This window comes from Trachurus trachurus (genome assembly GCF_905171665.1).
Source record: "Trachurus trachurus genome assembly, chromosome: 11".
NCBI classification, from domain to species: Eukaryota; Metazoa; Chordata; class Actinopteri; order Carangiformes; family Carangidae; genus Trachurus; species Trachurus trachurus.
In genome coordinates, this window is record NC_139904.1 from 25,447,850 (window position 1) to 25,470,615 (window position 22,766).

At 42.0% G+C, this 22,766-nt stretch overlaps 1 protein-coding gene across 1 annotated transcript; it reads left to right on the forward strand.

The window, feature by feature from the left end:
- The first annotated feature begins 1,590 nt into the window (after nucleotides 1-1,590).
- Nucleotides 1,591-22,766, forward strand: ptp4a2b (protein tyrosine phosphatase 4A2b). Its single transcript, XM_083982266.1, has 7 exons — nucleotides 1,591-1,738; nucleotides 17,581-17,881; nucleotides 18,207-18,315; nucleotides 18,406-18,498; nucleotides 18,591-18,721; nucleotides 20,533-20,607; nucleotides 21,359-22,766. Exons 2-7 carry the CDS (start codon nucleotides 17,877-17,879, stop codon nucleotides 21,468-21,470), a joined length of 525 nt encoding a protein of 174 aa, XP_083838392.1. The 5' UTR covers nucleotides 1,591-1,738; nucleotides 17,581-17,876; the 3' UTR covers nucleotides 21,471-22,766.

Consider the following 22,766-nt stretch of genomic DNA (forward strand, 5'->3'; position numbering starts at 1 on the left):
CATGGTAGGATTGGTAGTGTTAGTTGCCACTGATAGTAGTAGCCTAGTAGTAGTAATCCATACTCAGTAAAGATCTGCGTGGCACATTTGGTGTATAAATCTGTTGCAGGTAAAGACACAGACACTAGAGGGAGATGTACAATAATAAAAAATACTGTTCCAGGCCTTTGATTCATCTGATCTGCCAGTAAGCCTCACTGATAGGCTTCTGCTCACGACTTCCGATTTCTTAGATAACAGATGTGTTAGTCACTTGAAATGTAATTTCTTCACAGATAACATCACGTGAGTTCACTCAATATGAAAACATCCACATATACCAACTGGACTAGAAACAGCGGATTTTTTCAGTTGCACATTTATACTGCCAATCTCCTGTTTGAGACCAAACTGATATTCTATGTGCTCTTCTAACCTCTCTCATCAGGCTGCGTTTTATTAGAGACTGTTGTATGTGAAAATCCCAGGAGAACAGTAGAAATACTCAAACCAGCCTATCTGCCTCCAACAACCCTGCATGGAGTCTCTGAGAACACATTTTTCCCCATTCTGATGTTTAATGTGGCACCCCTGACCTATAGGCTATCTGTATTTCATTATTGCACTGCTGTCACATGACTGGTTGATTGGCTTTCTTGAATAAGCAGGTGTAGGTGTTGCTAATTAAGTGATTATTGGGAGTACAGACAATATCATTCCATGTCCATGTTATGCCAACCTAAAAGAAGCAAGCTCAAAGACTGCCAAATGCCAAATTCAGGGGGACTTGTGGAACAGTAATGTATTTTCGTTTTTTAAGATACTGGTATCCATCTGAAATAGTGTGTTTTCTATACACAGACATACTATCACTTAATTAGCCTATGAATTTAAAATCTGGAGGCCAAGCTATAGCCTAAAGAAAACTTTTATTACCACAAATAGGCTACTGGGGACCCACTCCAATGTAGTCTATAATCGGTGAGCCTGCACTGGCACTTTGAGCTACTTGAAATTCAATTAGGCTAAATGAAACATTGAACAAAATGTTTGTTACAAAATAACCCATGAGCACATGGGTAATAGTATACGCTTATTTCATGGATGCAGACCTTTTCTGGAACTGTCGTCACCATGGTGAGCTGTCATCACGCACCCGGATTCTTCTTACGTCGTACTGACGCCAGACCCTTCATGCTGCGTTTGCGAGATCACGGAAAACTCGAATATCTTGCCTAACTTCTTGAGAATAGAAGTTAACGCGCCTCCATAATGCTTTTGTAGGCAGAGACAACAGCAAGCGTAAACAACGTCATGTCCGTCACTCTGTTGGGGACAATGTAGTCGGAAAAGTCAGGAGAATGTTACCTATTTCTTCATTTTACTAGAAATATATTGTCGGTGGTCATTGTAGCCTGGAATTCGCTGCGCGTGCGTAGTAAAAGAATACAAATGAACAAATATACATTTAAATAAATTAAAATTATGCGGACGAAAGCAATTTCCCCAGTAAAATGTCTGTAGTTGCCTACGGTGTAAACCCGCTGACAACTTGGACCGCCTTGAAAGTCACATTTCCGACAGTGCCTGAGGGTGTCGACAAACTGAGGAGGCTCCTCCTCAACAACAGTCCCGACCTCCGACGAGAACTCAAGCTGCCACATTGAAGAGGAACAAAAAGGCGACCTGACAGCGCTTTCTGCACTCCCTCCACTTTCTCCGGAGAAGTCACGGGATTTCAATGTTCAGCTTGCTCTTTGTAAGTAGCTAAGAACCCGGCTAACTTAAAAACTGACCTGTAGAAACTAGTCTCTGGTGTGATCGTAGACGCTAGCGACACCACACACCCGCAAGAGCCCGATTAAAAAAGTTGGTGTTGCATATGGTTGGATGTATGTTGATTAGCACAACACAAGGCAGCTAAAGTAAATTTCACCAGTGGTTGTCTGAGTGTATAACCACGTTAACGCTGAGCTCACTGAGCAAAGCTTTGGACGGTTGAGTGTTGGCTTTCGTACACTGTCCAAAATTGTGTAAACGTTAATCAATATTGATCATCATTGTTTTTTTTTCTTTTGCTAATTGCTGCTATCACCCACCTCCACGCTAACTCAGTCTAATTTAGGGAGTGTTGACGTCTGGGCTGGTTACCAAAACGTTGCTTGGAAATGCAAAACTACGGAGCTGAGCTAACTAGCAAGCTAATGTAGCTACGTTAGCTTGCTATCGGGCTAAGGCTATTTCCTAGAAGGAGAGGAGGCACAAGAAAAATCTGTAAGATAGCGACTCTTAGGCCATATATATCACCATGCTCCCACTATCTCGGTTATTATTCAGCAGCACAGAATGTTCGATGTCTTGTTGTACCATGTTATTGTCCAAACTGTGGACGTCGACTGCATTTTCATAAAATAAGAGGCGACGTTACCCTTAGCTGTACAATGAGCTCAGGGTATGTCAATGGAGGTAGCATTTTGTCTTGTAGCTTGACTTGAACAGATACTTTGGTTTACGTTTTTACCAGCAGCTTAGGACTAACGTTCACGGCTGTGGCATCACGTGTGTGTTTTAAAATATAACCCGTGCTGGTAATTTTTAAAGTATTTTCCAGCTTGTTTTGGTTTTGGGCGGTGTGGTGGTGTCGACAGTTAGTCAGTAGCTTGGAAAAGCTTGGCTAAAGGTAGATGGCGACTGAGCAATCTGCCTTCCGCCCTTTGTGACAAATCTTGACCCACAGCGTGGTTGACCCAATTATTTGAAGCCATATGCCATCGTAACGTTTTAACAACAGAGCAAAGTGGTCGACAAGGCGATATTTCCTGTCTGTTGATTATGCTGTCTTGGGTTCCCGTTTCTGTGTGATCATCATCAAACTGCTGCCTTTGTTGTTAACTAGCCGGCTTGACTTGGTGAATTCGATACGCTTCCATGTGGAAATGTAGCTAACACTGGGTTTAGGTAGGTCTATAATTTAGCTTTGTCTGGTTTCCTAAAACAGAAAGCACCCAACCATTTAGCCATGTGGGCTGAAGTGAAATGAGGAAATGCACTTGGGGAGGAAGTTGACTAGAGCAGCTGTGACACAAAAGGCCGCAGCACATTCCCATGCCTCTCAGTTTTCAATTTATGACCTTCCAATGGTTTCAGCCTCCACTAGTAAATTCTAGTGGCTAACTAATACAAAAGATTAGCTTTGAACACACCTACCAACATGGGCGTATGAGTCAATGATTAACTGGTGTAACAGGTAAGCTAATTACACATTCCTACTTATGAGTCACTGCAAGGTGACCTAATTTGCTTGCAGTGTACAAGGGATGAGATGCCTAATGTAAATAGTTATCAAAACAATCAGAAGCCATAACAATATATAATAGAAGTGAAGGAAGAGATTTCATTTGTATTTCTTAAAAACATTTTTTAATACAGATCTTAATAATTGTATGTTGTTTTCGGGTAATGATGATAATAATGCAGTACTCTTGCTTCTGAAGCCGAGAGTTTTGCAACTCATACAGAAGACTGCTTGAAGTCTTTATGCTCTATTCACATTTTATTGTGGAAGTAGGTCACCCGTACTGGTGACCTGCTTTATATTATAGCTAATTGACACATGATGCACAGCCCGATCTAGAAATAGCATAGCTCCACTCTGTCCACTTGGAGCACGGCCTGCAGTAAAAAGGCAGGCCTATACACTGGCAGGACCTCATTCATGAGATACCGCACCTCAAGACAAACTCCCAATACCTGTGGGTCCAGCCTCTGTGTGTCATATTTATTTTTGTTGAGTACAAAACTGCCAGTCTAATCTATCATTTATTTCTGTTACACCACTAGATAAGTATAAACTTAGTATCTGCTAATATTTTCATTTCAGAAAATGTAGAATACACAATCTGTTATAAGTAATATTGGCTTTGTATGCTTTGTGTTTGCAACAAGTAAAGAATCTTAAAGACCTGTCCGTCAGCATGTGGTACTATCAGTTCATCGCCGTGCTCTGCTTGTGAGTAAAGTGGCGATAGTAGGCATAAATATAGCTAGATGCTGACATGATATTTCACACCAACAAAAGGGTGGTTCCTCTGTCTACAGGCAGCATAAAAAAGGCAATGTGACAAGTGAGGAAGTTCTCAGCCTTGGTTACCGTAACTGTGAAAGGTGAGCCCAGTGTACAGTAACATGACGCCAACTTACCAAGGAGGGTAACTGGGGGAGAAGAACACCTATGTTGTAGCCTGCTGGCATTCAGCCCATCTAACCACAGGGTGGCTGTGAGTGTTGAAAGGTAGGGTTGGAGAGGTCTGTTCCACAGTGACTGGCTTAACAGATTTGGCCAATTTAAACTCCAGTTATGCCGCTGGGTGTCTGGCCGTGGTCAGAATGGAACACAAGCTTTGGTTTTACTGTGTTAGCTTGCTAAGACCCCGGGCTCCAAAGCAATTTTGTTGTTTTGAAACTGGCCCAAAGTGGAAAGCTAGGATTAGATGCCCACACTTTTCCCCCCTTTTTATTTAAAGCCATTAAGTGAAAACCCATATATAATTATGCATTAGTCGCCATGGGCACCTTGTGTGTTTCGTATGCTGTGCGTTGGTTAATGAATCATGTCCTGGTCGGCACGGTGTTCGTTTACTGTTGTTGCCACAGCGCTAGGATAAAGCAAAGGCACAAGCTCTGTGGCACTGGCAGTATCTGACAGATTGACGCCTCTTCTAGATGCTGCTGCAAGGCTGCCTACTGAAACTATAGCAACAGGTAGGAATAGGATCTTCCTTTTGTTCTTAGTGTTTTCAGCTACCTTGTCTAACTACAGCTGCCAGAGCTGCAGTTAGCAGGAAAACACTGTCCTCTGCCAAAACACGCTATAGTGAAGGGTTTTGTTATTGTTATTAGAGCTGTTGTTTGGAGGTGTATGTACCTTTGCTGATCCAGAAGGTGTTCTGGTTTTGAAGCAACTGTAGTCTAGAAAATGCTGGCTTCTTGTACATAAACAAGCTTGTCGTGTTTTCCTAAATTGCCTAGGCACTGCGTTGTTTCTCAGTGGAGCTTGACTTTTCCTTCATTTCCTTAAGCAGCTTATAAAACGCATGAAATGTGTGACTACCACTCACAACATGACCTCAAACTAATGTGTTCATTGTGGCCATAATCTTAAAAAAAAGATGGATTTTCCACTCGGAGCTAATCTGAGATCACAGAGTATACCTAATGCTTCTGGGAAGGAGGTTGCCTTTCATAGGTTAAAAAGTTCCTAGATCAGTGTATAAGTGCAGCCATCAAGTCCGAACCCTGACCCTTCTCAATACTGCACCTCCTACTGCTTCTTCAGCTTTGCCCCGGTGAATGTTTAAAGAGAGCACCATTGCTCTTCTGATCTCCTCACCGGGAACAGCAAAATTCCCTATAGGAGCACTTGTTGCTACCGCTGAGAGGATTGTTGATATGGCAACAGGCGTCCCCTGATGCTGCTGTCAGAGGGCCATGTTAGTTTTCAAATGTCAGAAGAATTGATGTCGCAGTGGGACTCTGCACCTCTCGGCAAAAATGTGAGCAGACATTCTCCTGTCACTTGATGAGTGTCGGCCTCTTGTATTGAAACTTATTTTTATCTTAGCCGCTCATAGGGTGTTTGCATATCTTTTTCAAGTTGTTTTCTGTCTGAGTAAATCTGTTCTAAATTGTAGTGCATAATTTTGACATTTGTGGAGTTAGTTTAATCCATAATCCATACACACCTTGATACCTGTAGTTTATATGGAACTAGTTTAGCCTCGGTTGAAGTCCCTGTCAGTTATTTGCTAGAGGGGAAGTAATGATGAGGTGGAATGCGGAAGGAGCACCTTGAATTGTGATTATCAGCACTTGCAGGTCTTTGCTTTAGCTGCTAATTTATAGTGAAGGGTCAATTTCATTGACATGCTGGCCAACAGGTAGCGGTGACGTTCCCTGCTGTGATCCATGTGTCTGCTAGGCTAGGAGATGTCTCCCTGGAGCCGATTTTGACATGAGATTATGACTTATCAAAGGAGCTCAGAGACGGCTGAATATAGTCCCTTGACCCATATTCCAAATCAAAGTAGAAAACTTTACTGTCATGTCTGCAGTGATGCACTGGTACCGATAAGCCATCGACAATTTTGGGAGACATTAATACGCACATATATGTCAATGCAGTGCACATGGTTGTTACTAGTACTCGTAGGCTGGTGAAAATGTGTGATCTTCTTGTCAGATGCCCTGCTTTAAAATTTAAAATACATTATGACACCGTGTCCATGGTTGTTTTGAATGGATGAGTTTTAACAGCCATTTAGTGATCCATTATATGAGTAAGTAACTTGGGTTCAAACAGGTTAATGTTTCAATCATATAGGCTCTAACTATGGATGTTTAAATTAAGTTCCTTTTTTCCCCCAACTGTAAACACGTTGTTTCATAATAGTTGAAATGTTTTGGTATGGTGTAAAATAATTAACCTTCCTCTACAGTTGCAAGACACAACCAAAAGAACTGGTCCAATTTTCCAGAAAGTGTGTATCAGATTTAAACTACATAGTATCCATCACTAATACAGTTAATATTTGATATTGTTTATCCTTTGTCGAAGCACACTTTTGGCAAGAACACTTGTTCGTGTAGAGAGTCTATCTAATCTCGTTTGACTCCATTGTCGGCAGATAATCAGTTTTCCTGTGTTCTCATGTTCAATCCTTATTCAAATCATAGTCAAATGTCAGTGTAATATCTGGCTTTGTTTCTCTTTCAAATGTCATCTTCCAAGTGCTTGTGTTTAATTTGGTGTTAAGTGTGATTAAAAGTGCAATTAGGCCACAGCAAGGAAAGAACAGGCCTTTGTTCAGATATGTTTTCCCCTCTTCATTTCTATTTCTAAGGTACTGGGCCCTGGTCTCTTTTAGTCCTTTCCAGAGACAGATCAGTCCTTGTCCCCCCCCTCTCCGCCCTCCCACTAAGCGCTATCGTAGGCCTTTGATCGTCACACTGTTTATCTGTGCTCACTCAAAGGCTGCAAAGCAGTGTGATAAGTGGGCTTCGCCGTGTGCGACTGCATGTGTAGGGGGTGTTCGTCTGTTCGTGGAAATAGGGGGAGGTACATATTCTTTCACCTCCCTTCTCCAGCCTGGTTTACACGGACACCAGAGGCCAGAACAACAAGTACTCTACAGGAAGATTAGCTCCTGTCCTCTGGGAGCACAGAGAGGTAACCTGTTGTGCTGAATAGGGGCTAGAATTAAGATGCCCACTCATCAGGATGTCAACAACACTGAGCTGGACAATAAAAAAATGGATATTAGCATTAGGACTTTTTGATACAAACAACATAACGTGGACTACAAATAAACAATGACGCATTAACGATGGGTTTGGCACAGCAACAGAAGAAGTCCAATATGATATACGTATGTGACCAGTTAAGGTGGACACACAGTCACAATATTACATACTGTGCTAGCATCAGTGATAGGTGGATGTAATCAAGAAGAGCATTACAACAACATTCACATCCTCTGTTGTGTAGACATGGTTTTGCAAACTCAGTTCTGACAAACCACAGAACAAAACTATGTGTCATATGCTGATAGCAAGTTTAAGTACTTTGCAGAAATGCTTGTGGCCCTTGGATACCAACAATGCAGAACCTGTAAAGACTAACTGTGAAAGTGAAACAGACCTTACAGTCTGTCATGGTAGTTTTAGTTAATTAGCTTTTAATACGACCCCATGCTTAAAGTTCCGTGACCCGTCTGTGTTTGGCTGGGAGTTCAACTATAAGGCAGCACAATATCTTAAAATCTTCAATTTGATTTTGGTGAATAGATGCAAAGCCATAATTTTCAGCTGGCAGTTGCTTTTACTAGCAGATTTTATCAGCTGCACTAATTGGCTCTAAATGAAGTTGGGCAGAGGACAAAAAGAGTTTTGGCTGAGGTCTGATTAGGGTGCTGTCTGCGAGGCGGTGTCTGTGCTACAGTATCTATATGACCAAATGGTTTCCAGAGAAACAAACACCACTGTCTACTGTTTTGATCTTTCAAACGAAAGCTAGTGGCCTGTTGCTGGTGAGGAGAGCCGCAAGTCTTTTAGCAGTAAAAGTTACAGTTAACTTGAAAGCGCAGTAATATTTTGAGCTCGTCACATTAAACGCTCTGTATTGCTACAGCATAGTCAGGTTATTACCATCTCTGTATTTATTTACAGCCATTCATGTGCTGTGAACCTTTATCTCAACCAGCTGGCTTTAATTTGAATGTATGCCCTTTTAAACACAAATTATCCCTCCACTTTTGTTGAGGATTTAGTTAGAGCAGAATGTGCATGATGGGAAACTGGGCACCGATCAGGTTTGCCCCACAACAGCTTTCGTTGTTTACAGACTCATTCACTCCTCAATATAGCATTCCTGTAAGACATATGTCAGATCATTGACCTTTTTGATGTTTCTCTCCTTTAACTCTGTTCCTACTTAATAGATGTTTACTGTTGTTTTGAACAGAGAAAAAGCATGTGAACAAAGCTAGGTGATACATTGTGGTTAACCTGGAAACCCTTCAAACAGGTTTGCTGTGGCAGGAAGAATCCAACCTGTAGGCAGCCCTGAGGATTTTTGTGCATCTGTTGGGTTGGACTGGTATACAGTATATAGAGGGTCATTATGTACCCCCAACATATTTCTAGGCTTGATCACAGTCCACCCACACATATGCTATAACAAGAGGAATGTTTGTCTCTTTACAAGCAAGTGCAAAAAAAGCAAGCCTTTATCAAGTTTTTTATATGTCCTCTGTGAGTGTTTTCATTTCAGTTTACATTTTGTCAGAAATACAAGACAACTTTGTGTGATTAAGCAGAAGTCTATCACCAAACCTTTTGCTTCGAGAGTTTTAAAGGTATTTCCCAAGCACACTGCTAAATGTTTGTGGTTCTATCACCACATTTGAATTTTGAACGGAGTGTACTATTCTCTCTTCCCCCATAGAGATGTCTTGCCCTGTGGTTTTCTTTTGAGTCCGACTACCCACAGTGGGGAGTCTGTATATCTGAGGGGTCTGTGGCAATAAGTCTGAAAAATAAGGGTTTATTATATTTCAAACTGAGACACCGCAAGCCTGAGTCACAGTCTGCGCTTGGTTCTACCTTAAAACAGGTAAACACAGACATGACCAGTTGTGACTCATGTCCCAATTATGAAACCCTGATTAGGTGACCAAGTCTAATGGGTGTGTAGTGTTTTTATTTTTTGCTTGTATTCACTGATTCATGTTTGTCTGGCTATACAAAGGCACTGAAATGGCTTAGTGGACATTTCTCATTAAGAGAGGCTGCACAAACACATTCACTGTACATCACACTGGGGCAACCGTTTATCATTCATGTAATTTAATCTTTGGATTTTCATTTTAAAAAGTCTCATGTCAACAACTGTCTTTACAAGAATGAAGAATACAGACAACAGACAACTTGAGCTTCAAATAATACTCACTCCATGACATGTTTAAATAAACACAATTTATTCCCCATGTATGTGGTAATGCCTTCTGGTAGGTCTTACCAATTAAAAATTGTATAGCAATTAAAGTTCATGGTGTATATACAGGGTTTGAAATTAACTTTTGGACTTTTAAAACAAGTTACTCGTTTTTAATTTTTTTACTAGCCAAAACCAACAAGTTGCTTCACTATTGTATTTCAACATCACTAGTTGTATAGCAGTCATGTAGAACCATATAACAGTCATCCTATTCTTCTCAATCAATTGTACTGTGTAGATGATGACCTTTTAACTTTTCTGGAAAAACAGTATAAATCCCTATGCAGCAATAAGAAGACACATGAAGCAGATTATATTACCATTATCATGTCTTATTATTAGACATTTATGTAACGAGTCTCACATATTGCACTCTTGAAATGCTGTTCAACCACAAAAATAAATAAATCATAAAAATAATTTTTAAATAAATAATATCAACTGTCTGCACTAAAAATTAAAAAACAACTGCCTGGTGTTGCCATTGTTTAAGTGTAGCATTATTTCTCAGAGATTTTTACAATCTGGAGTCACTTAAACGTGACGTAACATGCGTCTTTTTCCGGTCAGTCGTCATGGAAATGAGACGTTGAAACGTCACGGATACTCTATCTACTGTTTGGACCAGATTAAAAACAAACGTGTGTAAACGCGAACCTTACGAGCTGAAAAATGAAACAATAGATTATTTTCACATCTGGTAAAAGCGTCTCGGCTCACAGGAGTCCGGAGCTCTGACGCTGCAGGGGACGACGTGCTAACAGTGAACAGCCATGCTACAGCAGCTGACTGAGCCTTTTGGAGCCGCGGCTTGGCTCACGTTAACGTGGGCTCGGTGTGTTCCTCTCGGTCAGCTGGTGAAGCAGCGGTCTGATGAGCATGATGTCCGTGACGTGTCCCGTAATGCGCAACAAAGTTGTGACGTTGTCAGGTGATGAAAAAGACATCTATAAGCTTATAATACACTGGGGGAAACCCTGAAAACAGTATTGGGAGTCTCATTTTTTCTAGCTCGCCCTCGCCACAGAGGAATCTGGGTCGCAAATGGCGAGTGGCAACTGCTAATTTCAAGCCCTGTGTATATACAACAAAGAAAGGCAGCAAATCCACATGTGTGAGATGCTGACAAAGAGTAATTTGGATTTAGTGGTTTGGTCAGGATGCCAGAAGTAGCAGCAGCATTCCCCACATACAGTAGCTATAATTACGCTTTTGCACAACCATCCCTCTTCCCCTGCCTGTATCGCAGGTCAGGTGAAGTAAAGATGCTGTTCTCAAGAAAGTTTTGAATGTTTGTGAACCAGTTCTTCCCTGATCCATGTCATTCTTAGAAACCCAAAGGCATGTTATCAGAATTCAGTCGGAAAAGCATGAGGCCACACAGAATCTTTCTACCAACTACAAGTATCACTTTCAGCCCGAGGCTCTTGTTTGCAAATCCCCGGAGTGTGCAGCTCATGGGAGGCACAGCAACAGTTAGTGATCACCGCTGGAGTTCGGTTTTGCATACAAGCCTCCTCTTCTCCATCTCTCAATGCTGTCTTGTCCAGGCATGCCTCGGGATTTTGGTGTCTTACTAGGTACACTAGATAAACTGGTGAGGCTCAGAAAAAGGAGAAGCTTAACTAGTGTAGCTCTTTGTAGGTTTGTTTGCGTGTGTATGTCTTTGCTTTCATGTGCGTCTGTTTGTTTTTGTGTGTTTTCAAGTATGACTGATGGCGAGGGAGGACTGTGTACACTACTTCCTTTATGTGTACTGTTTGCTGAATGCTGTGGTGACCTGTCACCATGCCCTACATTGGTAGGCCCCTTCAGTCTTGGACTATGTGAATCTGCCCCAGGCATCTGTCTTTCTTAAACATGAAATTCATTTTCTTATCTACCGAAGGCCTTGAATATCACATTAAGTGCCACTTTCCTATGTCATTTTAAACCAAAACGTATAGCTTGGTAGCTATTACTGAGGGTTTACTTTTGAACATGACCTGTGGGACTTATTGTGTAATAGCCGTCCAGGGCAACGGAGTAGTGCCATCTTTGTCACACTTGCAAACACTGAAAATGTAAAACACACGTGTGTGGTGGGTGTGTGGGATTTCCCAATGCAGCTGCACCATCACTCATTTCTTTTGTTTATCATACCAGTGCAGGCTTTTACATAGCACATGTTTTGTTCTGTGGTCGTTCTGCATGGATGCATACTGTGAAAGTAAACTCTTTGCATTGTGGTCTTGGGTTTTCTTGATAGTTTCATGCTGAATCTGCACTGTAGAGCAGATGACTGCATTGTGACACTTAAAACCAGTTATGATAATTGGCTTTCAGTTGTCCTTCATATTTGTAAGTGGACACCGGTGGAGCTCGCTGTCCATCTTGGTCACCCGTGCCATTCTTTTGAAGTGGACCAGAGACTGCTTGTGTGGCCAACACCCAAGTTTGACACCAACTTTCACACTTCACTTAATGTTCCTTGGTCTGCATAATTACTCTAGACCCTTAAGAACCTCCTCAGTTGGCTCATGTGTGAAAACACCCTAGAAGTCCGGGTGTGTGTGTGTGTGTGTCAACAGGGCTTTTCTTATAAAGTTAGCGGCCTCTGCTCAACTTTTCTGTCCCTGAGCTCTCTCTGCCAGCCGCTGCTTTTTCTCCTTGTTTGAAGTGAATAAAACGTTTCTTCATCTCTTGTTGCTGTGAGCACAGTTAGGTCGAGGACAGCTCTAATTTGAGGTGAAATCCACCCACCCAGCCATCAACGGTCTTGACGTCACTGCAAATAACCAGCTGGATCCATGTTTTATCTCAGACGTAGTCACTGCCAAGCTCTTGGCTTGACTGTTGTTTTTTTTATTTTACTGCCTCTTACTTTTTTGCTTTCCTTTTCACATGTTTAATTTTGCTTATCCATTATGTCCTCTTGAAGGTTTTTCTCTCAGCAGCTTTTCTTTATGTTTCTATTCCTTTGTCCCTGACCTCCTTGACATTTGCAAGCCTCTCAGTTATCTCGTATTTGGCACTCTCAGAAGCCAAAGGAATGGAGGCAAGCGTCTGTGACACCTGGCCCCATTTCATTTCCCTCTGAGTTATGGTTTCTGTAAGTTTAAATGCAGCTGTCCTTGTTTTTACACTAACTCCTTGTAGAATTTTAGATCAAGCACTTGAAAGAAAAAACATTTATCTGGCACCTTGTATTTATGCATGTGTGTATTTTTGTTTGCGGAAGCATGTGGTGTAAATAGTCTAATTGAGACTGAAAGATGTGTGTGCTGCGTGTGTAGCAAGCAGGTGGTATTTTGGGCAAGTATATCAGCGCCCTTTATTTTCCTTGCGCCATCCGTACTGCTCTCAGTGCAAGCAGTACAGTGGCTTCCTCCTCCTCCTTCTCCTCCCCACTGTCCATCCTGCCATGGATGACAGGCGCTCCCCCTTGACTCGGCTCTCACACAGCAAATTAGCCCTCCAGCTGCTTCAAGGCAGTACAGTCTGGTCATGCCCAGTCTGGCTCCAGACAAAACATCAGCGAGACTCAGGCACAACCTCAGACCACCAGACAGGGTTGGATGTAACACTAACATCTTTCACAAGGGGGGAAGTAGATGGACTAAGACATTCCACACTTTGCGTAAAGGTCTGACGTTTTACCACTATGCCCTTGTCTGCATATGCCATGTCCAGATATTTGAGCTCATTTTCCTTCTAATTTTAGAACAACCCCTTAGCATTTGTGGCGAATATATTGCCCCAGCCAGCTCAGGACTGTTTAGGCTTTCTATATACTGTAGTGTGAATAGTGACTGTATGTGCTGGAGGTGGTGGGTGAGTGATGGAGATAAGACACCTGACAGCTATCAGGTTTCCACACAAGCTGCCCTCTACAATTATAGAGTCCCATGGCAGTAAAATCCTTAATACAGTGAGGCTTTCAATAAGCGCGCTCACTATAGCAGATCAGTTTCTCCCCATGCACATTACCTGCAGTAACTATACTAAACTTCCACGGTGTTTCGATCTTTTGCTGCTATTATGACCTTAAACACTGACACACTGAATCAAGCCTAAAATGACGAGTTAGCAGTTGTAGGACACCTATGTCCTAGTTCTCATTCTTTTGCTGCTTTATCACCTGTTTAGGTTTGCGTGCCCTTTTCTGAGCCGATACCAGAGTCCTTATCAGCCCGTACTGCTACTCTCTGCTCTCTTCACTTCTCATCTCTCCCTCTCTTCTTCTGTTCTTTCTCCTCAGTCTCTCTAGGAGAACTCTGGGAGGGAGCAGCTGATTTGGGAAGTTCTCCGTGTAAAGTCAGTCAGTCCCCACTCCCACTCGCTCCCTCCACTTGCAGCTCAACATTAGAACATGTGATGAAGAACAGGGCACCAAGGGAGTTTTCTCTGGGTCACTGTGTGGGCCTCTGCCTTTATTCCATGACCTTTCTCCCAGTTTAGTGCATATACTATATGTATATTTGTACGTAGACACACAAGGCCGGATGTAGCCCAGTTATGTTTTAACAGAAGCACATCAGTGTTTTTTTTTTTTTTACATGCACAGCTGGGAAATGAACCCCACAACAACACAAGCTGCTGTAAAGGCACCTGTCGCTGTTAACTCCACCACTGTCAACTCTACTATAATAGGATGCTGCTGATTGGTTCTCACATTTCATTACTGCATTTGATGTTACATTGCTACTCATTTGGTTATTAATTTATCTAAAAAGTAGAATAATCCATTTGTCTGTTTAAGGTGGAATTGCACAGCGTCAGGTGAGCAGAACCTGCCTCTGTGCTGTTGTGACTTCACGGGGCGACACCACCACCGACCTGTAGATCAGCAGCTCTGTCAAACACGGCGTATAATCGCTGTGTGGCTAAAACACTGATGACCAGTGTCTTCCGATCATTCATCTCTGCATAGCGCTATTTCTTAATGGCATTCTCACACGCACACAGACAGAGAGAAGCGCACATGCATAACAGCAGTGTGCGGTGGAAGCGAAACTTATACAGTCCGATCCCCCCCGTCGGACGAACCGGTCAGGCTTATCTGTCATTGCTTTGTTATGTTGTCATGACATGATAATTAATACATGCAACAAGCCTGTAAAAAAGACCTTCCAGAAAAGACCAAACAAACAATGTTTAATGAATCAAATATTGTGTTGGTCATAATATAGAACAGTTATTGTTTCTGTCTGTTGAATAAGGAAAATAATCGCATATTAAATCGCAATCACAGTATTGGTCCAAAAAATCGCAGATTAATTTCCCAAATCGTTCAGCCCTAATTTGAATTGTAAACTACTACTTTATGAATATCAGTGAGTCTGATGGAAATCTCACAATTTGCGGACATCTAAGACCATCTAAAGGGATATTAATTGTTCAAACAAATTTCAGTTACAGATGACAGTTGCATGGCATATCACCCATTCATGTTTAAGTGGAGTTTTTAAGGCTTTTGAATGTAGTGACTCTTGTTTCCTGTGTGGTTTAACATGTACGCACCAACAGACTTGGTTGTGCATGTACGCATGTTTGTTTTGTCCTTCCTGCATCTGTGCAGTGTAACTGCAGAGCGAGTTTGCAAATTTCAGAGTGATTTGCATGTGTTCCCGACAGCGCTGTGATGGCAGGCTGGCAGACTGTGGCAGACCAGAGTTTACTCACTTCTCTATTGACGAGCTCACTTAAGACACGGAGGACTGGTTTTAAGTCATCTACCGTAGATGTCTCAATCTGCCTGCTTTCAGTTTACATCAGTAAGTCAAAGTGCTGTTGTTGGTATTTCCATCAGGTTGGACCAGTATGTTTAAGTTTTAACAGTTCAACAACATGGGGAGGGGGGCTGGAAACAATAGAGATGTTCCAGTGCACACTGCAGGCACTAAAACTGTTGTTTTTCAGCCACTTCTCAGGTTTCCCACCTAACCCTCATGTGCTGTGGTTCATACATGCCTGTGTTAACTTTGAAATGGTGTTTTTACATGCAATTTTGCCTCACTGTAACTCTACCCATGGCTACATTTAAAACGCAGACTGTATGAAGTCACTCTGTGCATCTGGGCAACCCTCTGCAATTCTAGTTACTTTTCATCTTTTAACATAAGCTGTCATTGTGGTGGCCTTGGCGTGTCTGTTGGATCTTTTGTTCTTCAGTTTTTCCTCCACGTTTCAGTCTGTCTCTACAGTCTGCTCTCCTTTCCGCTGTCCAGTTTCACAGGTGAGAAGCACATGTTGACTCCCCTCCCTCGCCCCTTGTCCATCCTTTTCATCTCTGGGGGATTAGAAGCTGATTGAAACGAGCCTTGAAAGTCTGTCCGGGCTCTGGTTGTGTGCATGCAGCAATGCCACGCTGTGTTCAGTCCTGCTCTGGGGTGGTAATTAAAGGCGTCACAAAGGATCTCAGCCATCACACAAGGAAAAAAAAGAAAAATCGAGGCTGTTGTGCGTGCACTTGTGGGATTTGTCGAATATAAAAGATGGAGGGGAGGAACAAAATTTAGAGAGGACAGTGTGTTGATACATCTCTTTGTCAGTGGCTCTGAGGTCAGCAGTTAACTGAGAGGGTAAGTGACGGTGGTGAGTGGGAGCAAGAGGCAAAATGAAAGGGTTGGCTCCGTTTTGGGTGACTTCTCAAAATGAAAAAAAAGCACATACTGTCATACAGTTAAGTTAAATATCCTGGGTAAATTGACTGAGTGAAATAGGAATGGAGAGAGTACAGAGAGTCTTGTGTCAATCTCATGGAGGTGAAAAGAGGGAGCGTGGGACTCAAATACTTGGGCTGTTTGAAGCTTTGCCCACCCTGTAATCCTCACCTTGTGACTACTGCCTGTGACACGGTGCTAAAGTCCAAGCCCTTTCTCTCCGTTTCCTGCCCACTATCTTTTCTATGTGTTCGGCGTAGTGACAGGCAGCTTTCGTCATCCGCCCCCCCCCCCCCCCCCCTTCCCTTTCCTACCTCCCTCCTATGTTGCTCTGAGACGGTTCCAGCCAGTCTGTGGCGGCTCAGTTTAGACTGCAAAGGACTTGGCAGAGTTTGACTGCTCCCTGGCTGGTTACAGACCAGACATTACCTGTTCTGTAAGACACCCTTGTGTGCTTATGTGTGCACTCCATACTGTGCATATTATTAGTTTCCATTTTGGCGACAGGTTGTGAATTGACAGAGTGATGTAATCCAAAGGTGTAGTCAGTTCACGGCACTGTGGCAACAAGGTAGAAATGGTCATGGTCGTACTATTTTTAAGTTCCTGCGTTTCACAGTTTTATATTTACAAAGTTGACCAGTCAAATGGTGTAATTAAACTTGTAAGTTTAAAATGTCTACTCCCATTTTGACCACAGCCTTGAGCATTCTGCAGATTATGTTTCAGTTAAGTCAAAACTTGAGTAAATAAAGGTTGTTAAAAGTTATGTTGAAAGATTAGCAGACTTTATTTAGTATGTGTGGCATAATAATGTGAGGAAAAACCTGTCATCTTATTCATAATAAATGCAAAAGAATTGGTGGTAATGACAAGGTACTGGAAGGTCACTGCTGCTGTTAATGGCTCTGTACTGTAACTGCTTAAACTGATGCTATAATTTCTTAGAACACTGTTCATTAGCCATCTTGACCATTAACATGACAACCATAAAGTGGCAACCTAACTGGAAGTGACACATGTCAAGCACCTGGAGTGCTTATGATTGAAAAGGCCTCTATTTTCTGAGGAGCAAAAAGACAAATGTTGCGGTTTCCATTAACTTAACTACCAGAATGCAGATGGCATATCAACCAGACTACAGGCTACACCTCTCATGGTTTTGTTTTTATTTGTTAGTGCTCAAAATAACATTGATGAACTACAATTTGCCAGTTGTTGCTTTAGCACGTGAAATAACCGGTTTAAAGTTGTTGATTTAAGACGCTGGCTATTATGTAATTAGGATAACATTTCCGATTTGAATGTCGTTAAAAGGCATAATAATTCAGGCGTGGGTGTGTATTATCCCAGTTATAATAGCATAGACTCATTCTGGCCTTTCTCTTTCTCCTCTCTTCACAGGGTTTCTGTGTTGACTTGAGCCGTACCTATATGGCGTGTGTGAGCGGAGAATTTTGCCAGGCACAGCACCTCACCTGCGTGGAGAAGTGAATCGGCCGCCCCCCGAGGGACTACGCTACCCAGAAGCCCCCCTGACTGCCAGCACATTAGGAACTGCAGACTCTACTTCCGAAGGCCCCCCCTCTGGGATATTGCGTAGTCCTTGGCCCGACTGCCCTGCCCTGTCCCAACCAATACGAAAACCCTTTGCCTCTCTACTTTCTCCTTGAACAGCCAATCACAAACAGCTCTCCTGAATGGGGTAAACTGATTGGATGACTCCTGGATAGTCTCTCCATCCTTTATCTTTTTTTTTATCCTTTTAAATTTTTGGTTTTGTATTGATTCATTTTTATTTTTTACATCTTGGAGTACTGTGGACTAGTTTATCCTTTTTGTTACCCTTCTGTGTACATCATCCCATAGTTGACACCTGTTGTCCTCCTCACCCATCTTCCTTCACGTGTTGTCAATTTTATTTATTCTACCTTTCCTCAATACATAAATCCACCTGCAGTCTTTGCTGACTTCTGAGCCAAAAGTCGCTTTTGTTTTGTAAGAGTATTGTATTGTAATTGTTTTTTAAGCCGTCTCGCCAACATGAACCGCCCCGCTGCAGTCGAGATTGCCTACGAGTGCATGAGGTTCCTCATCACCCACAACCCCACCAATGCCACGCTTAACAAGTTCACCGAGGTAGGCCTTCATCTGTGTGTTTGTATCCATGTGCGCCCTTCTCTCAAGTCCTCTGCCTAAAAGTACACTCTCTCTTTCAACGTCTGCCAGGAGCTGAAAAAGTTTGAGGTGAACACACTGGTGAGAGTTTGTGACGCCACCTACGACAAGGCTCCTGTAGAGAAGGAGGGGATACAGGTCCTGGTAAGAGATGACACACATGGACATTTGTGGCAGCCTATCTTAGTGTATGACCATCCCTCCCAAGTTATATATTCTGTTTTTGTCTCCTGTAGGACTGGCCCTTTGATGATGGAGCCCCTCCTCCCACCCAGATTGTGGACGACTGGCTCAAGCTGCTCAACACCAAGTTTCGAGAGGAGCCTGGCTGCTGCATCGCTGTGCACTGTGTGGCAGGGCTTGGCCGGTGAGTGGCCGGTTGTGTTTGCCTGTCTGGGGATGTGACGAAAACTTAGATGGTAGAGCTGACTTTTTTTCTTATGATTGTTGTCTGGTCTACCAATGTTAAAGGGCATTTCCAGTTGTAATCAGTGTTTACCTCAGATATCAGGTCACCTCTGATCAGTTAATTTCATACCATCCATACTCCCAACTGCAGCGTTTGGACGTTTATATTCATTTTTGTTCAAGAATCTATCGTTTTTTCAATGTTCATTAATGGGCTCCGGACTCATTTTAAAATTGTTCTGTGTAGTGGTCACAAGTAACGTCCTTTTGACCATCATTTAAATTTTTTAATTCTCTTTACAATTAAATTAAATCAAAATTCGGACTTACCGTGGCTTCCACAGTCCCTCGACTGTTGTGTTGTGCAGTGCGGAAGCCACGGTAAGTCCGAATTTTTATTTAATTGTAAAGAGAATTTAAAAATTTAAATGGTGGTCAAAAGGATGTTACTCGCGACCAACAGCCAACCAACAGTACCGAGTCTTGAGAGAAGCGTACGTACACTGTAATATGGATCTATTCTATTCTATTCTATTCTATTCTTCATCCCCCTTTAACACGTGCTGCTTCTCCAGCATTGGTTACACAGTAAAGGCTGGCTTGACTAAATGTGCTGCACTGTACCTGTATTTCCTGTTCTTGAATTCTTGAGTATCTAATCTTAAAAACACACCGGTGATTCATCCAGTATCTTGAATGGTCATCTTCCTGCTGCTGTTATTGCTCTGTAAATAGACAATCAGCTGGTTCGCTCAGTGTATTCATCATCAGCAACAACAGTGTATTGCATTGCATTGCCTCCGCAGGCTTGGAAAGTGAAGGCAATTACATTTGCATGTGATGTGGCTGTCGGTCATGAGGTTGTACAGGCGATCTAGAGATATGCAGTGTCATATTCACAGGCCAATGTGACGGTGAATTTTACGAACAAGTTATGCAGAATAAACAACCTAAGTGTGAAAACAGAAGACAGAAGCGCATGACGTGGGCGAGCCACTGTGAAAATGGCTTTCCTGACCACAGACGCACAATAAGCCAATCAGTTCCCAATGGCTCTCAGCGTTTTGCATTGCTGTGGCATTCGGGAGGTTGAATAATTACAAGGGGTGGTCAGACTGGCATTTTCTGAATTCATCTCTTCTTCTTTCCTGTCCGTCGTTTGCTGCAGTCATCTTGGGTTTTCCATCTCCTCACGGTCTGATCTGCGTTACACCAGTCGGTATCCTCTTAAACCATCATGGTGGGAGGCTGCAGCTCTTTGCGTTGTTGTTGTGTTTGTTTTTTCTCACCCCCCTTTCACACGATTGCACTGTTTCTCTTTTTCACATTTTCACTCTATTCTTTCTTTCACACATACTCTCCCTCCTGAATTTTGTGTGAGGTAAGGTGCTCAAAGAAATGCTCCGTCAGCGCTGGATATGACCTGCCAAGTTGTCTACAGAGTTTGTCTATTTATTTTTTTCCCCCTCACTCTATCTCTTCTGGTGATAAAGGAGAAGGTTGTCTTACTGTAACTTATCAGAGTTATGTGTGTGAGGCTCAGGGTGTGAGCACAGGGCCCCAGCAGGGCAACGCTGAACTTGTGCACCCCTGTTGATTTCCCAGGCCTGTTTCCCAGGTTTAGGCACCCCCCACCCCCATCCTCGCCCCTCCACAATATTACTATGGAACCATGTGAACCTTGGCATTTAATCTTCTCTTCTCCCTCTCTCTTCTTTGATTCTCTCACTGTCTCCTTGAACTGGTCTACTGGATTTCTTTACCTCTCAGAGCTCCAGTCTTGGTGGCCTTAGCCCTCATTGAGTCTGGGATGAAGTATGAAGATGCTGTGCAGTTCATAAGGCAGTAAGTAAGCTTTCAGATTTATGGTTTTAATAAACGTCAGTACATACTGTAAGTAAAAAAAAAAAAAAAAAAGGTTATGCGTGTGAAAAATCAACGTATTATCTTTATTAGCTGGACTGTAATTTTAAATAGTTTGAGGTAAATAAGTCATGCAACACCATGTGCATTTTGGCATTTTTCTCTCTTTAGTTTGCAAATACCAAGACTTCTTAACTGTAATTCCAAAGTCTACTTCTTAACAGTCTAGTAGCCCCAATAGAAACAAACCGTACCTTGCAAGATGTCCGGAGTTAAAGGAATCCTTGCAGAGACTCCAGGAAGTTATTGCACGAAGCCAAGAAATAGTCAGGCACATAAATCTCTGTAAAAACAGCACATCGTTGTTTAGTTACTAAAACATTTTAGTACAAGTTAAACAAACAAGCCATAACCTGTTAATTAGTGAGCTTTAAAGGTGCTGGCAGGTGGATTGGAGAGATCCAGGTTAGCTGTTTCCCCTTGGTGCCAGTCTTTGTTTTGAGCTAAGCATACTGGCTGCTTATTATAGCTTTGCATTTAAAAAAGATAAGAGTGGTATTGATCATCTCATCTAATTCTCTGCCAGCAAATGCGAGTGCATTTCCCAAAATGTCGAACTATTCCTTTGATCATTACAGTAAAGGCATAGTGTGTGGAGTATACTGTGGTGTTGTGTGGATGGCATTGTTTTAATCTTCTGTCCTCCTTTTTTTCCCTACTCTGCTTTTTAAAGGAAGAGACGTGGAGCCTTCAACTCCAAACAGCTTCTTTACCTCGAGAAATACAGACCCAAAATGCGTCTGCGGTTCAAGGATACCAACGGCCACAACTGCTGTGTGCAGTAGGCTGCCTGTCAGCGCATCTTTCTTATGCGCATCTAGTGGGGAATCTTCCAAGGGGAGATTTAAAAAAAAAAAAAAAAAAAATGGAGAGTGCTATCAGTAATTATTGTGATGATTTGTTAACACTGAGTCATGGTTAATTGATCGGAGAGCAAGCGAGTGATGGAATGAATGAATCCAGATCTGGGGATCCACCAGCTGAACCAATGAATGGAAGGTCAAAGCACACAGATAGGCCCGCCTCCCGGTTATACTGTACAACCACGGGCCAGAATTCTTTCAACTTGAGTCCATCCTGTGTTTCTTTTTTTTTCAGTTGTAATCATGGGATAACATTTTCCATTTTGTGAATTTTTATTTTTACACAAACAGTGGTGATGTAAGACAAGTTCCAATGTCAAATGAATTTTATTTCCACTAATTATTGATATTATGATTAGGCCAGAATAATGTACCTTTTTAAAAACATTTTTAAACTTTGAACACATTGTGATTGTCCCGTTTGGTATTGGGTGTGTGTTTTTTTTTTTTCCTTTTTTTTTTTTGCACAAAAACTCAAAGGTTCACCTGAAAATGCAGTAATGTTTTTCTTTTACCCTTCACTTGCTTAAAGTCACTTTCAGTTTAGGGGCTCACTGAGTTTGAATATGTCTGCAATATTTATTCACAAGATATGCTATGTGTGACAGTTATGCATTTGGCAGGGGCAAGGACACTTTGTTATCCAATAGTTTTTTTTTATTTTATTATTATTTTTTATTTTTAGCCTTTCAAGAGCCATGTTTTTTTTTTTTTTTTAATCTTGTTGGAGTGCAATAATCAGTCCACCTCAGATAAGCCCATTGAACCCTGCTGAGCATCCTACACACATGCACACATACACATACACACACTCTCATCCAGGCAGTTAAACAGGAAAAAAAAAACTTAACTCCTACAACAGGTACTTCTCCTGCGCTCATTCATTCTCCCTAAGGGGGCAACAATAGGACTTCCCTTGATATGCATATTTTAACTCAAACACAAAGATCGAATCTGAAAGACAAGGTGGAGAAGAGTGAAAATGGTCAGTTTTTTATCATTGTACCCATTTTGAAAACATCCCCAATTCGTATTGGTTCTTACAAGATAAATAAATTGAAATAAAAAGCATTCATGTTTTTTTGTGCCTCATTTCCATACAAGTAGTTGGATTTGCCAACCAAACAATAACGTTGCTGAATGTATATCTATGAACCCCTTTTGTCTATGCCAGCTGGTGCTTTGTTTTTGTAGTTGAAATGTTTTTGTTGATCTTCT

Bases quoted from the DNA above. Each gene is read 5' to 3' on its own strand.
- ptp4a2b (XM_083982266.1), top strand. The intron at 18,499-18,590 runs GTAAGAGATGAC...TGTCTCCTGTAG, and splicing joins AGGAGGGGATACAGGTCCTG to GACTGGCCCTTTGATGATGG. The intron at 18,722-20,532 runs GTGAGTGGCCGG...TTTACCTCTCAG, and splicing joins TGTGTGGCAGGGCTTGGCCG to AGCTCCAGTCTTGGTGGCCT.